The sequence below is a fragment of the Lycorma delicatula genome, chromosome 4 (assembly GCF_047948215.1).
Source record: "Lycorma delicatula isolate Av1 chromosome 4, ASM4794821v1, whole genome shotgun sequence".
In the NCBI taxonomy this organism is placed as follows: domain Eukaryota; kingdom Metazoa; phylum Arthropoda; class Insecta; order Hemiptera; family Fulgoridae; genus Lycorma; species Lycorma delicatula.
The window spans coordinates 156,489,032-156,505,967 of NC_134458.1; the positions used below are offsets into that span (position 1 = coordinate 156,489,032).

Here is a 16,936-nt window from a genome sequence, read left to right on the forward strand (position 1 = left end):
AAATTGTTTTAAAATAGCATTCACTTTCCCGTGTTCAACACCACACTTAGAAGCTATTTGTCATTGTGTCATAATGGTATCCTCAGAGATAGAAACAATTTTCTAATGCTTTCTTGGAGTTATGCCCATTATTATATATTCAAAACAGAGAAAAAGAAATATGATTTTGTAATAGAAATTAAGTAAACTTTCACAAAACACTATTTCATAATGTGAAAACTGATAACTGAAGAACAATAAACTCACATCACACAGACAACTTAAAGAATGGTTGTGGTCAAGCAATATAGAAATAAACAACAAATTCCCTGTGTTCAGATTAATTTTTGTATACTACTGTATATATATATATATATATATATATAGTTAAATGTGATGCTCAACAAAGTTACATTTTTAAAAACCGAACTTTATTTATTGCAATTAATATATATTTAACTTCAAATAATTAATTGTTAACATCATTATGTGTATATGCTAATGAGTTATAAAATAGGATGATATAATATCAAACGAGTCTCAGACTTTAATAGAATGATGTGTATTGTACAGGTCCAGACTTAAGACTTTACCCAATGAATGCTAGACTGAGACTTTAATACATGTTAATTGTATGAGTTCCTGATTGAGACTTAACTGATTATTCTGTGCACTTGGTATAGGATACAAACAACAGGATGCAGCTGCATTGCATTCCATTACACAGTAGATTTCTAAGTATTAATTGATATGAAACACACGTGGCTTATGGAATGCAATGCGTCAGGATTTTACTGTAACATAACTTATATATATATATGTGGACGAAATGATTCCGGAACCGATTTAAACTTTCTCCATACTTAAAATCTCAATTAAGAAAATCGGTTTGCGCCTCCACGTTGGTTCGTCTGGATAACCAGTTAGAAACGTGGAGATTTCTACTGGTGAACTAAATCGGAATCACCTCTCTGGATCACATCCAGAGTTGTAACTCGGGAATTTATTCCCACCCAAGGCTGACTTGCCTTTGAAAGTCAAATATGGAAGGTCTTTTAAGAAAAAATCCATCGTCTGGTAAATACCAGAGAAGGCTGCACTCGGATCCGGTGGGCAGCTGCTTAAAAGATAACAATGAATCGGAGCGTTTGGAAACACCCAAAAACAACACAACTTTAAAATTGAGGATAAGACACAAGCAAATAAACTACATTGCCACTCACAACATTAATTCTCTAACTCAACCCGGCAAACTAAAAACTCTAACAGAGATAATGGACAAACAAAAAATCCTAATCGCAGGACTTCAAGAAATGAGAAACACCGATCGAGAGCCGTTTTAATCTCAGGGTTACAGAATTTACAAAGGAATCCCCGGGAAACATGTGATGAAGAATTGCCCATAGTTCGGAACAGGATTTGCAATCAATCTTAAAATAATTGACTCAGTCGTAGAATTTAAGTCTTACTCCCCCAGGATTTCAACCTTAACCCTAAAATCAGCCAATAAATTCTACACCATAATAAATGTCCATGATCCCACCAATGACAAAAACAATCTTAAAAAAGATAGAGAAGAGATGGACAAATTCTGGGAACTTCTTGACCAAACTGCAAACAACATAAATAAGACCCACACCAAGATTTTAATAGGGGACTTTAATGCCCAACTTGGTAAAGAACAAAGATATCGTGATATTATCGGAAAATGGCCTGCCCAAAAGAAAACTAACAAGAACGGACAAAGACTTGTCGAATTTTGCAGAAACCATAATATGATCTCAAAATCCACCTATTTTATGAGAAAACCAAACAAATTGAAGACTTGGAAACACCCAGATTGGAAAAAAGGGGAATGGCAACTCAATCATGTTTGCATGGACTGGAATTATCACAAGGAGATTTATAATGTAAAAGTCTTGAGAGGAACAGATACTGGATCGGACCATTACTTAATTAAAGTTAAAATAAAATTCACCCTGCATAAAAAGAAAAAATCCCAACCTAAAAACAAAAGAGCTTATGATCCACATAAATTAATAAACAATGCCATCTTTGAAGAAACAAAAAAAAAATCAAATTAACTAATAATTTAAAAGAACTAACATCCCAACTGAAAGAAATAGCTTAAGAACTAGCCCCTATAAACCCAAGAAAAAAACACCAATGGTGGAATGAAGAATGTGACAAAGCATTCAAAGACCGACACCGGGCTTGGATCAACCACCAAACCCAGAAAACTGAAGAATCTAACCATGAATTCACCAAACAAAGGAAAATAACTCAGAAAATTATAAGAGGAACCAAACGACAAGCCCAAAAAAATCTGATTCAGCAAATAGAAGAAAGTTCCAAGAAAACTAACTCCCGAGACTATTATAAAATTTTTGGTCAGGCTCTTCAAAGATATGAACCACCCACCCTTATGCTGAGAGGAAAAAAAGGAAATATGGCCCACACCAATAAAGAAAATGCTGAAATTTTGGCAGAAACCTTCAATAGACTCCTCAACTGTGACGACCCCCCAGAGCTTTTTGAGATTGACACTGAAACTCCAGTTAAAACTTCACCGGTAAATATCAACCCGCCAACAATTCAAGAAGTTCTCGCAGCCTTAAATGAAATAAAAAACTACAAAGCAAGCGGAGAAGACCAGCTTTTCGCAGAACTCTGGAAACACTCATCAGTTTATTCAGTCAAAACTTCCCTACATCTATGCCTCATGAAAATATGGAACGAAGAAAAACTCCATCACACTAAATTGCCTAGGATTTGCAGATGACCTCGCTCTTTTAGCAAATAATATTCAAGAAGCCAAAACACAAATCATGAGCCTTCAAAACCTAGCACAAAAGATAGGGCTTCATATCTCTTTCGAAAAAACTGAACTAATGGCCATAGATCCTCTGGTAATAGAGCACATTACGGTAAACAATCAGAAAATTAAAATAGTAAAACAATTTAAATATCTAGGGGAAATAATAACTTATAATTTAAATGAAAAAGTGACATGGCAAAACAGGACAAATAAAATGATTAAATTCCAAAAATTAACTTGGTCAACATATAACAAAAAATGCCTTTCTGTTAAAACAAAACTTAAACATTATAAAACTGTAGTACAGCCAGAAGTCACCTACGGAAGCGAGACCCTTTTCAAAATGTGTATCAATAAAAAACACCAAAAAGAAGGCCGATGGTGGATTGTGCCAAATGAGGTGGTGTATCGAGAAATAGAGCCTGTTACTGATACTATGCGGAAAAAAAGAATCTCTTTCTTTGGTCATCTCATAAGGACACCGGAAACAAGACTGTCAAGAAATATCATTGAAAAGCTCTGGTTCCAAAAGCTAGAAGTAGGATGGATCAAAGAAATTAGAGAAGATATGAAAGAATTGGGAATTTCCCTGACTGACCTACAGAATAAAACTGGAAAAATTACAAAGCTAAAAGACAAAAGCATTAGATTTAAACAAAATACAGACAAACGACAAAATACAACGAAGAGGGTGTTTACGAATGAAGAAAAGAAAGCAAGATCTGAACGGATGAAGAAATACTGGGCAGCTCGGAAGAGTAAAATAACACGCTTTCTCAGAAAAGATCCAACTAAAATTGACTTAAGTGGTCCCATGTTGGCCGTAAAAGCATAATAATAATAATAAAATAATAATATATATATGTATATATATTAGTTTCTTTAGATTAAATTTTTTATAGTCCATTTATTTCTTTATTTTTCCTCTGTATGTGTTAAATATCTATATATAATATAATATTTTTTCAGCCTCCACAATCTTTATATGGCAACAATTATCTTTGTTTAGTAATTATATAACTTGGGGCTGTTATGAAGTTGATTGATGGGGAATAAGCAGCTCCAAATTATACAGTTACCAAAATTATTGATAAAGTAATGAGATCAAAGATAAATTTAGAATATAAATATAATATAAAAAAACGGTATGACTTGATTATTAAATTAAAAATGAATAATAAACTAAAATGATTAGCTTTGATATAACTAATATGTACCCAAATATACTCATTGATTATACAATCTCAGTAATAGAAAGCAAATTAATAAAACAAGTGAAGATCAAAAATTTATAAATAATATAACAATAATTAGAAATATATGTAAGCAGAATTATTTTGAATTTAATGGAACCTATTATACACAAGAAAATGTTTACCCATGGGATTTCCCTTATCTGCCACAATGTCGGAAATTTTATCTGCAGGAGTTTGAGAATGGAATAGTCTATGGCATAAATCACATACATAAAATTTGATTGTGGATCAGATACGTGGATAATATTTTAGTTATATATGAACATAATGAACATGAAGTAAATTTAAATAAATTAAATTTGTATCATAAAACATTAAAATTTACATATGAAATTGAACGTAATAGAAAAATAAATTATTTAGTAGATGTAAATATTAAAATTAAAAAAAAATCAAATAATGACGAGTATATAAAAAACCAACTTCAAATGAAATAATTATAAATAAGAATTCTAATCATCCTTGGTCCCAAAAAATTAATATTTTTAAAAACATGATAAATAGAGCAATAAAATACATAAACAATAAACAGGAATTGTATAATGAAATAAATAATATAAAAGATATAGCTATAAAAAGTGGATATTGTACATCATTGATTGATAATATATAAAAAAAATATAATCCAGAATTTTTCAATAACACAAACATTACTACATTAATACTGATAAATAAAAATAAAAATAGTGAAAATATTTATATAAAATACTCTTATACAAATAAAATTATAGAAAACTTTTGATGCAGATTATGATAAAAAATATAAACTTGCTTATAAACTTTATAATCATATAATAAACATTTAAAATATTATAATGAAAAAAAAGTAAAAAATAAGTATGATTCTTTTGATATATACAAAATAAAATGCAACAATTGTGGAAAAATATAAATTGTAAAACAAATAGATCCTTTAAAGATAGATTTAATGAACATTTTAGATCATTTAAAAAAAGATAGGTTTCTCAAATGTAGCTGACCATTTAATAAATAATAATATAACTAGTTTAGAAATAATTGAAAGAGTAAATATTGAACATGAAAATAGTAATAAAAGATTAGAAATTTTAGAAAAATTGTAGGAAGAAGAGGAAGTTGAAGAGGATGAAATGGGAGAAACAATACTGAGATCTGAATTTTATAGAGCATAAAAGATTTGAATGGCAGAAAGGCTCCTGGAATAGACGGAATACCTGTAGAATTACTGCGCAGTGCAGGTGAGGAAGCGATTGATAGATTATACACACTGGTGTGTAATATGCGATTGATAGATTATTCACACTGGTGTGTAATATTTATGGAAAAGGGGAAGATCCATCAGACTTCAAAAAAAGTGTTATAGTCATGATACCAAAGATAGCAGGAGCAGATAAATGTGAAAAATACAGAACAATTAGCTTAACTAGTCATGCATCAGAAATTTTAACTAGAATTCTGTACAGAAGAATTGAGAGGAGAGTGGAAGTGTTAGGAGAAGACCAATTTGGTTTCAGAAAAAGTATAGGGACAAGGGAAGCAATTTTAGGCCTCAGATTAATAGTAAAAGGAAGATTAAAGAAAAACAAACCAACATACTTGGCATATATAGACCTAGAAAAGGTATTTGATAACATAGACTGGAATAAAATGTTCAGCATTTTAAAAAAATTAGGGTTCAAATACAGAGATAGAAGAACAATTGCTAACATTTACAGGAACCAAACAGCAACAGTAATAATCGAAGAGCATAAGAAAGAAGCCGTAATAAGAAAGAGAGTCTGACAAGGATGTTCCTTATCCCTGTTACATTTTAATCTTTACATAGAACTAGCAGTTAATGATGTTAAAGAACAACTTAGATTCAAAGTAAAAGTACAAGGTGAAAAGCTAAAGACGCTAAAATTTGCTGATGATATAGTAATTCTAGCTGAGAGTAAAAAGGATTTAGAAGAAACAATGAATGGCATGGATGAAGTCCTACGCATGAACTACCGCATGAAAATAAACAAGAACAAAATGAAATAACAAAGATGGACCACTGAATGCGAAAATAGGAGGAGAAAAGATTATGGAGGTAGAAGAATTTTGTTATTTGGGAATTAGAATTACTAAAGATGGAATAAGCAGGAGCGACATAAAATGCCAAATAGCACAGGCGAAACAAGCCTTCAGTCAGAAATATAATTTGTTTACATCAAAAATTAATTTAAATGTCTGGAAAAGATTTTTGAAAGTATATGTTTGGAGTGTTGCTTTATATGGAAGTGAAACTGGACAATCGGAGTATCTGAGAAGAAAAGATTAGTTTTTGAAATGTAGTGCTATAGGAGAATGTTAAAAATCAAATGGGTGGATAAAGTGACAAATGAAGAGGTGTTGCGGCAAATAGATGAAGAAAGAAGCATTTGGAAAAATATATCTAAAAGAAGAGACAGACTTGTTAGGGTTGATAGACTTGTTAACAAATTGTTAGGGATGTAGGATGTAGGGGGTATACCGAAATGAAACGACTAGCACTAGATAGGGAATCTTGGAGAGCTGCATCAAATCAGTCAGATGACCGAAGACAAAAAAAAAAAACCATAAATTCAGTCTTATAAATCTGCAAACAGAATTTGATGGGGACATTCTTATTAAAATTATTTAAGTTGGCATACAAAGATAAGATATCGATAAATTATTAGTTAGTGTAATCCTTTTTAATTTTCTTGACTAAACAAATATTTGTTGAATGTAAAACTTTTTTAAAAATGTTTTTAAATTTTTTTATCAATAAACAATTTTTACAAAATAAAAGTAAAAATCTATAATTTAATATGTAAATGTAAAAAATAAGAACTATTAAAAAAATATCACTGAAGATGGGCTTGGGCCTGGAAATTTTTTGAACATGAAAAGGTAAAGGTAAGAATGTTCTCTAATTCTGTATTTTACAGAGGCTGAAAAAAAATTATATAGTATATATAATCCAACTTGATACCTAAGTGCAGAAATTAAAAAGTAAATAAGATGACACTTACCTTATTTTTTCATAATTTTACAATAGCGTTATCGTGCAACCCACATCTTCAGTTGTAATTTTTATTTTTTAATTTTTTAATAAAAATGAAAAAACTAAAATTACAACTGAAGATGTGGGTTGCCACGAAAGCACTATTGTAAAGTTATGAAAAAATAAGGTAAGTATCGTGTTATTTACTTTTTTAATTTCTGTACTTGGTTGGATCAGGTTGGATTATATAAACAGTATATTAGTACAGAAGAATATGGATGTTGAAAAGATTGACTTTAGAAAGAAAAAAAATTTATATATATATATATATATATATATATATATTTATATTTTATTGGAAATGTTGTATATTATTTATTTAATGTTATATCATTATTTATTTATGTGAAATAAAGTTTTGAAGTAGGTGAAAAAAGAAAGGATTTTACTGAAAAATTTTATAAAATAATTAAATTTGTTATGGCATATTTTAAGATATATACAGTTATCAGATCTCATAAGACTGTAATCTAAAGGAAAAAAGGGATGACCTATAAAAACTATTAAGTTAGAACTTATTGAATAAATAATATGGTTGAAACAAGTACAAGGTTTTGTGGGGGGAAAAATTGAAACATTTGGTATCTTATTTTGATGGAACTAGGAAGTTTTCACTCTACTTTCATGAAATTAGTTTTAATCACAAACTTCCACTGAATTAAATATTAGTGGCCGATCAGTTGGTGTAATTTTTAGCATCCTAGTTTCTACATGAGCTGGTCTCAGGTCCAATTCCTGGCAAGAGTCTGGCATTTTTTCACCTATCATTTCATTCATCTCACTGTTAATAATGAGTCTAGCTCAGTGTAAGGTTGTAATATTAAAATAAATAAAAATGTTGTTTATATGGCCCCAGTAAGAATCCAGTGACATGAGAACTGAAATTCTTGGTAGTTACGAAGTAATCATCCTTTACTAGTCTACTGATTTGGAGACTTTCTTTCAAATACATTTCTAACTCCTACAGGTGATGCTCCAACCCAACTGGTATTATTTAATCTGACTGTATTCTTCAACAATTTGTAGTAAACCGTGTAGAGCATGTCTAGAATGTTGGTAGACATATTAGTTTTTTCTATAAAGAAGAATGGTCCTATAAAATCCATGTTACTTTTTTCTTTGAATCCACATACCAAATTTGCATTATCAGGAGATCTTGGACAAATTTGATGAATTCCATTTGCTTCCTCTAACCTTCAGCTTCACCAGTTATCCTGATTGTGTAACCATTGATTTAAAAAGTTGCCTCATCCATGAAAATAATGCACTTTAAGAAATTTTCATCATTGTTTATCTTGCCTAGTGAAGCTTTAACTCTGTTATATTCTGAAGGGATTACATTTATTCAAATGTTGAGTATTTAAGCTTTAATATCTGTCAATGTTTTGAAGTATAGTGAAATTTTAAACATCATTCACAGTTCTGCCAATTTCAGCTTTAATTTTATGTATATAAACATGAAAAGGATTTTTTTATTCTACATTTTTACTCAAGAAACTGGTTTGTGCTTACTTTCTTTACAGTAAAAACAAGGTTGACATAATTAGGAACAACATAGGATATCAGAATTTTTTATAGAATTAATTAATATCATATGTAGTACTAATAATAAATACAATGCCAAACATTTTTAATTCACATCATGTTACAAAATAGTTTTTCTCCCTACATACTTACAACCCAATAATAACTGTTAGAGCATTGATTTTCAAACAGTGTACTACAACAGCTGAGATTATCCATTTTTTTTTTCAACTGTCCACATTTTGTGTCCTTACTTTAATATTTTTTTTCATTTTTAGTCGTATTGATTAGTTTAGTATTACTGATTTTAATGTCTATACTGGTTTTAATATTGGTTATGATGAAAATTTAAAAAAATAATGTTTACTTTTTCACTCGCAGTTTTAGCTCAGTATGTAGAAAAAAACATCTTTTTATTTTAAATAACCATTCCCAGTCTGCTGACCTCCGTGGTAGAGTGGTAACATCTCTATCTTTAATCCAGACGGTTCTGTATTAGAATACTGGGTCAGGTTTGGCATTTTTTCACTTGTTACAAATTTTCATTTTGTATTATTTACAAAACAAAAAAAATGGAATACGTTAATTTTAAATCAGAATATACCTCAGTTGTTCTAAAACTTTGTCTAGTTTGTATTTTGATTTTCCTAAAAATTCAGGAGTTGTTTATGAAAAATCTGACAAGCAAACCACTTCTATTTAGTTCATCAGTTCGGTAGTATAATTCTTAGTTTATTTTTGTGTGCACACTTATATGTATAGGTAGGGGTTTGACTACTATTAGCCAGATCAAGAATACTGAATCTTATTTTAAGAATTTCCATGTAGAAAAATAATAATTTCTTTTAAGAAATATATTTTACTAACTGTAAGTAAAAAAATGTTTTTTAATCTTTTAGGCATTTCAAAATATATGTATTTTTTAAACATATTGTATACCAGCTTATGTTCTTATATATGGAATTTAACACAGAACGTAAAGTACTACAGTCAAAGTTTCTATATACATTATTAATACTCAAATATATGATTAAACACTCATCAGGATTGTTTGTAAAGGCATATTTTTGTATTGAATGTTTTTTTCTCATTTTACGTCTAATATTTGTGTTTATCCAAAATGGCCTCTTTACTATATTGTTTTAAAATAGATGATATATTTTTTATAATGTACTTTTATTACTTACTTGGAATTAATTTATTTCTTTTATATAATTATATTAAAAATACTAATTATGTTATGTTTCTGCCAGCAAATACTAATTAATGAAGCATGAACTTCTGATAAGTAATAAAGAATTGCGTTAAATTGCTACAAAAATAATATATTAGACTTTATCTTTGCAAACACTAAACATACAATATATATTCATATGGGGTAAGTTAGTTGAATGTTATTAATTTTTTTCTTTTATAACACTAAAAGAGTAATAGTCACTTCACAAATATAGCAGAAGTAGTAGTAGAAGTAGCACCAGTGTTCATTATTGTATATATATATATATTAATTAATTTAAATATTCTGCTTGTGTAAGGTAAGTGAAATTTAATTCCCAGAGTGAATGACCATTTAATGTGTCACCCTTTTATATAATAATTTGGTTGGAATCATGTGAGTAATGCATGTTTTAAGTAATCTATTATTAATGTCAAATTAGTAGTGCTGTTTGTTAGTTTACTATGGCAAAAAAATAAAGATCTATATGTAAAGTTTGGATCATATTTTAGACTGTATAACATTAAATTTTTTGTAAAAATTTTAGAAACTACTCTTAAAACATAGGAGCTATTTAAAGTAGCTATAGTGTTGATGCACTAAAAAAGTTCTTTGAATGGCTTAAGAGATTCAAAGACAGGATTTAATGTTTTCTGGAGGAAAAGGTCTCAATTGTGACTGACAAATTATTTGATCACAGTCATGTTAATGCCAATGTCACTGATGCCCATCATAGTACGATAAAAGAATTCAAGAATATTCTAGAAGAACAGTTTCAAGCCTATTCCCAGAAATCAAACATCACTGAACTAGTGTAGAGGACTACTCCAAAGACAACAGTGGCCCTAAATTAAGTAGCTCTTAAATTTTACAGATTGCCTTCCAGCAATTAAATTGTCACCTCATATATTTGTTGTCTTAAATGACAATAATGTAGAACTTATTAAAAAACTAAATAACAGTTGATTAATTTTTTTTTTCTTTACATGTTAACTTTTTAGAGTAATGGTGAGACAGGATTTTGTCGCCAAGATTTGCTTTCTCAGAAATCTTTACTTGATTCCTTACTGATATATCCTTCTTCATTAGAAACATCTAGTGGTTCATCATTAGACAGTGCTGAAAGGTTAGAAATATTTTATGTAATGGAGCTTTTTTCTTTCTTTTACCTTTTTTTATTTTTTGTTACTCTTAAGCTTATGTAGCTTTTTGTGCTTACCTATTTAGTGTATATACGAGGGTCATTCAATAATTAAAGAGACAAATAATAAAAGAAATTATTTAATCAATGACAGTGATATTAATGCTACTAAATTTATTCAACATAATCCCCACCTATATTTAGTTACTTGCCCCATCTTTGTGCAAGCTTTCTTATTCCTGTAATAAAGAATTATTTACCTGATGTTACCATCTGAGCCATGTTTGCCCTCCTCACAGTTGTTAAACTATGCCACATAAAAACTGGATTGAGGCCCAAACAAAAAAAAAAATCTGATGGTGTGAGATCAGGATTGCAAAAGTGGATTTGGAAATTTGACTAATCCATTTTTCCTAATTTGACTTGTGAATAGTTTCCCATGTCTTGAACAACATTAGGGCAGGCTTTATCATACAGAAGAATTACACAATTTGAAAGAGAAGCAGGATGTTTCTTCCTTATTTCAGGTATCACTTTATTTTCTAGCATGTCACTATACTCTTCAGTATTGATTATATGTAGTTCTTCCAAATAATCATAATGATTCAATCTTTACTGTCCCAAAATACCATTTGCATCCATTATTTTACCATTTGACACATAGGTTTTGAATTTTTCCTGACATGCAAATTTGGATGTTTCCATGTCATATTCTGACATTTGAATTCTGGCTCATTATTATGTAATCTAAATAAGTATTACTTTCTGCTAAAAACCGTTGTTTAAGTTCTATACAAATGTGAATTCTGGTGTCTGTAATTTTTAGTCAACTGTCTCAGAAACTTTATCACAGCAAGCTTTTCTTCCACAATACACATTTCAAGCAGAGCTTTTGTTTACCTTGAAATAAACAAAAGAGATTATAATGGAAATTCTTGATGAAAAACTGATATTTTCTGTCAGGTGGCAATTTCAGACAGTTTCAGTTTATTGTATTAAATAGATTTTACACTGTTGACATCTTCCGTGATTATTGAATGAGCCTCATGTAAATGAATGTATCATTGTCATTTTTCTATAAAATACATGAATGAAGAAATATGTAACAGTAGGCCAGGAATTATAAATTATTAAAATTCAACCATAAGTGAAATATATTGAGAGGTGAATTGTTTGTTGTATATCCAGTTTAAGCTACATAAAACTAACCTTTCACCATCTTTTTATTACTCGGTAAATATTGTCGAAATAATTGCTCAGGTATTGTACTTATTCAAAAAACTGATGACAGATTCAGTGAAGAGTGTTTTGAAAAATCTATGCATCTCTTAATTAAGGAATTTATCAGTAGATACCACACATAGCTTTTCCTTTAAATGTGGGATTTCTTTATTTTCAGTACAAATTATAAGCAACAAATGGCTGAGGAACACAACATAAAAAACAGTTACCATGAAAAGAGAAGTTATACAATCTTTTATATTCATTTTTTTTTTTCAAGTAAAAATCAAATAAATTGAGTAGGACCCTTTCTCTCATTGAGTAGTGTAGTTTGATTTAAAAGCATTGATCTGAAAGCCTGATTAAAATAAATAAATATAAAATTAAAAATTCAGTATATTGTTTGTTACAGATGCAGTGTCAGATCTCAACGCAGTCTTCAGTCTGATAATAATATTATTGATGTTGCATTTCATTTTAATCCAAGATTCTCAGAAAACGTTGTTGTTCGGAATACTAAAATAAATGGTAACTGGGGCCATGAAGAACGAGAAGGACCTCAAGTATTTAGTAGAGGAAGTTTTTTTGTGCTTGAGATATATTGCTGGGAAGAGGCTTTTAAGGTAATTAATTTTCGTTTTAAATTATTGAATTTTTTATAATGATTAATTCATCATGAGCCTAAAGGGTTGAAGGGCTTAAAAAATAAAATATAAGACTTTTCTTTACGTTAATGATTTGGTTCTTCATTCCTTTTTGTGTGTGATCATTTTTAATCTCAACTTAATTACTACATCCTACATCCTTAGTTATCAGTTTATTAATAACGATCATGGCCTTTCTTTAGAGCTTCTACCATCTGTACATCTCGCTATTTTCAAATTAACAGTATAGTAGAATGTTTGATCGTCAGCTATTCCATCTCTACAAAATTCTCTTGGTGAATTTTCTTGTTTATTATTTGTCTTAAGTTATCTTCATCTCATATTTTAACAGCCTATCTAATTTTTAATATCCCCTGGTATCCTACATTTTAAGGTTTAGTATTCCTTTTTCCTTTTCTTATTATCCATATACCACTACATAAAATTTTATATTCCACCTAGATAGTTTTAGGGGCATCTTTCTGTAACCTGCACTAGTTACTAGCAGACTTGTTTCTTTTTGAAAACCAAGCTTGCATGTCTCGCTTTGTTTTGACCTATATGTCTTACTTTTTCCATCCTTTTTAATTTTATTTCCTAAACACCAAAATTGTGTAACTTATAGTCCGAGGTCTTGTATTATGTTATTATTATATTCCGATCGCAATGTTAAACTTCTTATTACCTTCCTTTCTGCCAAAATTCATTAATTTGGTTTTGTTGTTATTCATTTTCAAACTGAATCACTATCCTAGCAATAAAATTCATACATAACATTCAGAATTTCTTTTAACTCATTTTTGGTTTCTGTCAAAAGAACATCATCAGTGAATCTTAACTTTTTAATTTTTTCCTTGGATTGTTACTCCACTAATAATTTCTCTTCCAGTGTATGAACTCTTTCTTCTACATACAAATTTAAAAACATTAGGATGTGTTAAGACTTAAGTTTCATTTATGTTAAATTTTATTATTAATGAGGAACTTCAAATTTTTTTATTTCAAGAAGAATTTCAAATTATATTTAAATTTTAAAGATCCTTCAGACAGCTGCAGGCAGCTGTACTTGGCTCCCTCCACACTAAAAGCAAAGCTTTACTTTACGCTGGCTTCTACTAAAATAGTCAGTTTTCTGCCAGCCGTCGATGACTCAACATGTGTTAATATAATGTTATTACAAGTTAAAATATTATAATAAAATTAATTTACAATATAAAATAATAGACTATTATTTATTTAATTGAATCATTAAAACAAAAGATTTAGAATAATTAAACTTAACCAAGGTGACAGTTATTCAAAGTTTTTGGTCCTCCGGCTACGGATATCATTTGAAATTTTGAAGAAACATCATTTTGGTATTGCAGAATCCCTGACATCATTTGAAATTTTGAAGAATCATCATTTGGGTCTTCCAGAATCATGGATATAAACTAAAATTTCAAGAATCTTAATATTCAACTAATTCCTATAATAAAAGGGGCTCACAATGATTAAATCTACAACATCATTTCCATAATATCTTTTTTAATTTATTAGATTTAACTTACACTGTTTCATCACATTTTATTCATTTCACATTTAATTTACTTTATTAATAATTCACAATGTTAATTTAAATTTTTACTATTATTATGGATTGGGAACAATTAATTAGACTGAGGGTTAGTAAGGGCCACTTTAACTAAGATTGGCACATTTACTCACAATTGTGATCCTTCACAAGGTGATATTCCCACCTTATAAATTAAAACAAGGAATCTTCTTGAATTGCAAAGCAAATATGACAACATTCAATTAGAAATTTAATTTCAATATTTTGTTGATGTGTTAGCTTCAGATCGTATACAAATCGAAGAAGACTTGTATACTATAGAGTCAAAATTACAACACTTAATAAATAATTCTAATAATCAAAAATCATCTAATCAAGAAGTTAGTTCAAATACAACATTTAAACAGCACAACTACAGCCCATTAATATACCTTTATTTAGAGGTAAAAAATTACATTATTTACATTCATCTCTGAAGGATGAAGCCTTAACAATCATTAAAAATTTACCACTAACTAATGAAAATTATATTATTGCTCTAGAATTATTAAAAACACGATTTGATAACAGGTATATAATGCTGAACGCATTTTAAGGTCAGATTCTATAAAAAGAGGATCTGGATATTTTATCAAAATTTATTAATAAAATTTCCTCATATGTGAATTCGCTTGAAGCAATGCAACTTCCTGTAAACATGTATGAATTTATTGTCTAATTTCTAACAACAAAATTGGACTACATACCTGAAGATTATGGAAGGAAAATTAACGAATGAAAGGTTTCTCACCTTTAAACTCTATCAAGTTTCTTAATTCAAGAAGACAACTTCTAAAAAATATTAATGCATTCACTTCAAACAAGCAAGTGAAAACAGAAAACGAAACCAAGGGACAACATTATAACAATCCAACCAAATCTTCTACCTAACGCTTTACTTCAAATCCTAATAAACAATTTTTTTTTTGGGGTTCAGCCATTTGACTGGTTTGATACAGCTCTCCAAGATTCCCTATCTGGTGCTAGTCATTTCTTTTCAGTATACCCCCTACATCCTACATCCCTAACAATTTGTTTTACATATTCCAAACGTTGCCTGCCTGCACAATTTTTTCCTTCTACTTGTCCCTCCAATATTAAAGCGACTATTCCAAGATGGCTTAATGTGTGGCTTATAAGTCTGTCTCTTTTTATTATATTCTTCCAAATGTCTCTTTCTCCATCAATTTGCCGCAACACTTCTTCATTTGTCACCTTATCCACCTATCTGATTTTTAACATTCTCCTGTAGTACCACATTTTAAAAACTTCTAATCTTTTCTTCTCAGGTACTCCAATCGTCCAAGTTAACTTATATTTATGACTGAAGGCTCGTTTCACCTGTGCTGTTCGGCATTTTATATCGCTCCTGCTACATCCATCTTTAGTAATTCTACTTCCCAAATAACAAAATTCTTCTACCTCCAAATCTTTTCTCTTCCTATTTTTACATTCAGCAGTCCATCTTCATTATTTCTACTACATTTGATTAATTTTGTTTTGTTCTTGTTTATTTTCATGCGGTAGTTCTTGTGTAGGACTTCATCCATGCCGATCCTTGTTTGTTGTAAATCTTTATTCTCAGCTAGAATTACTATATCATCAGCAAATCATAGCATCTTTATCTATTCATCTTGTATTGTTATTTCAGATCTAAATTGTTCTTTAACATCATTAACTGCTAGTTCTATATAAATATTAAAAAGTAGCGGGGATAGGGAACATACTTGTCAGACTCCCTTTTTTGTTGCAGCTTCGTTCTTCAATTATTATTGTTGCTGTTTGGTTTCTGTAAATGTTAGTAATTGTTCTTCTATCTCTGTATTTGAACCCTAATTTTTTTTAAATGCTGAACTTTTTATTCCAGTCTACATTATCGAATGCCTTTTCTAGGTCTATAAACGCCAATTATGTTGGTTTGTTTTTCTTTAATCTTTCTTCTACTATTAATCTGAGGCCTAAAATTGCTTCCCTTGTCCCTATACTTTTTCTGAAACCAAATTGGTCTTCTCCTAACACTTCCACTCTCCTCTCAATTCTTCTGTACAGAATTCTAGTTAAAATTTCTGATGCTTGACTAATTAAGCTAATTGTTCTGTGTTCTTCACATTTATCTGCTCCTGCTTTCTTTGGTATCATGACTATAACACTCTTTTTGAAGTCTAACGTAACTTCCCCTTTTTTGTAAATATTACACACCAGTTTGTATAATTTGTCAATCGCTTCTTCACCTGCACTGTGCAGTAATTCTACAGGTATTTCGTCTATTCCAGAAGCCTTTCTGCCATTCAAATCTTTTAATTCTCTTTTAAATTCAGATCTCAGTATTGTTTCTCTCCTTTTATCCACTATAACATAATTTTCTAATTCATTTCCTTCCATTAAACAATATAAAGGAAATAATGTTAGTTATTATTCAGATTCTAATCATTATTATTAATTCTAATCAATGTTTGTTGTGTAATTCAAACCATCATTTTGTAAAGAATTTTTAAATTTTGTTGATTGAAGA

The 16,936-nt window shown here is 29.5% G+C and overlaps 1 protein-coding gene across 1 annotated transcript in view; it reads left to right on the forward strand.

Annotated features, from left to right (window-relative positions):
- The window catches only part of LOC142324000 (uncharacterized), a 131,665-nt gene that overhangs the window by 42,327 nt on the left and 72,402 nt on the right, over window positions 1-16,936 (forward strand). Inside the window, exons 7-8 of the mRNA XM_075364538.1 lie at window positions 10,826-10,950; window positions 12,599-12,809. Coding sequence (XP_075220653.1) covers window positions 10,826-10,950; window positions 12,599-12,809 — 336 coding nt within the window. The remainder of the gene's footprint in view (window positions 1-10,825; window positions 10,951-12,598; window positions 12,810-16,936) is intronic.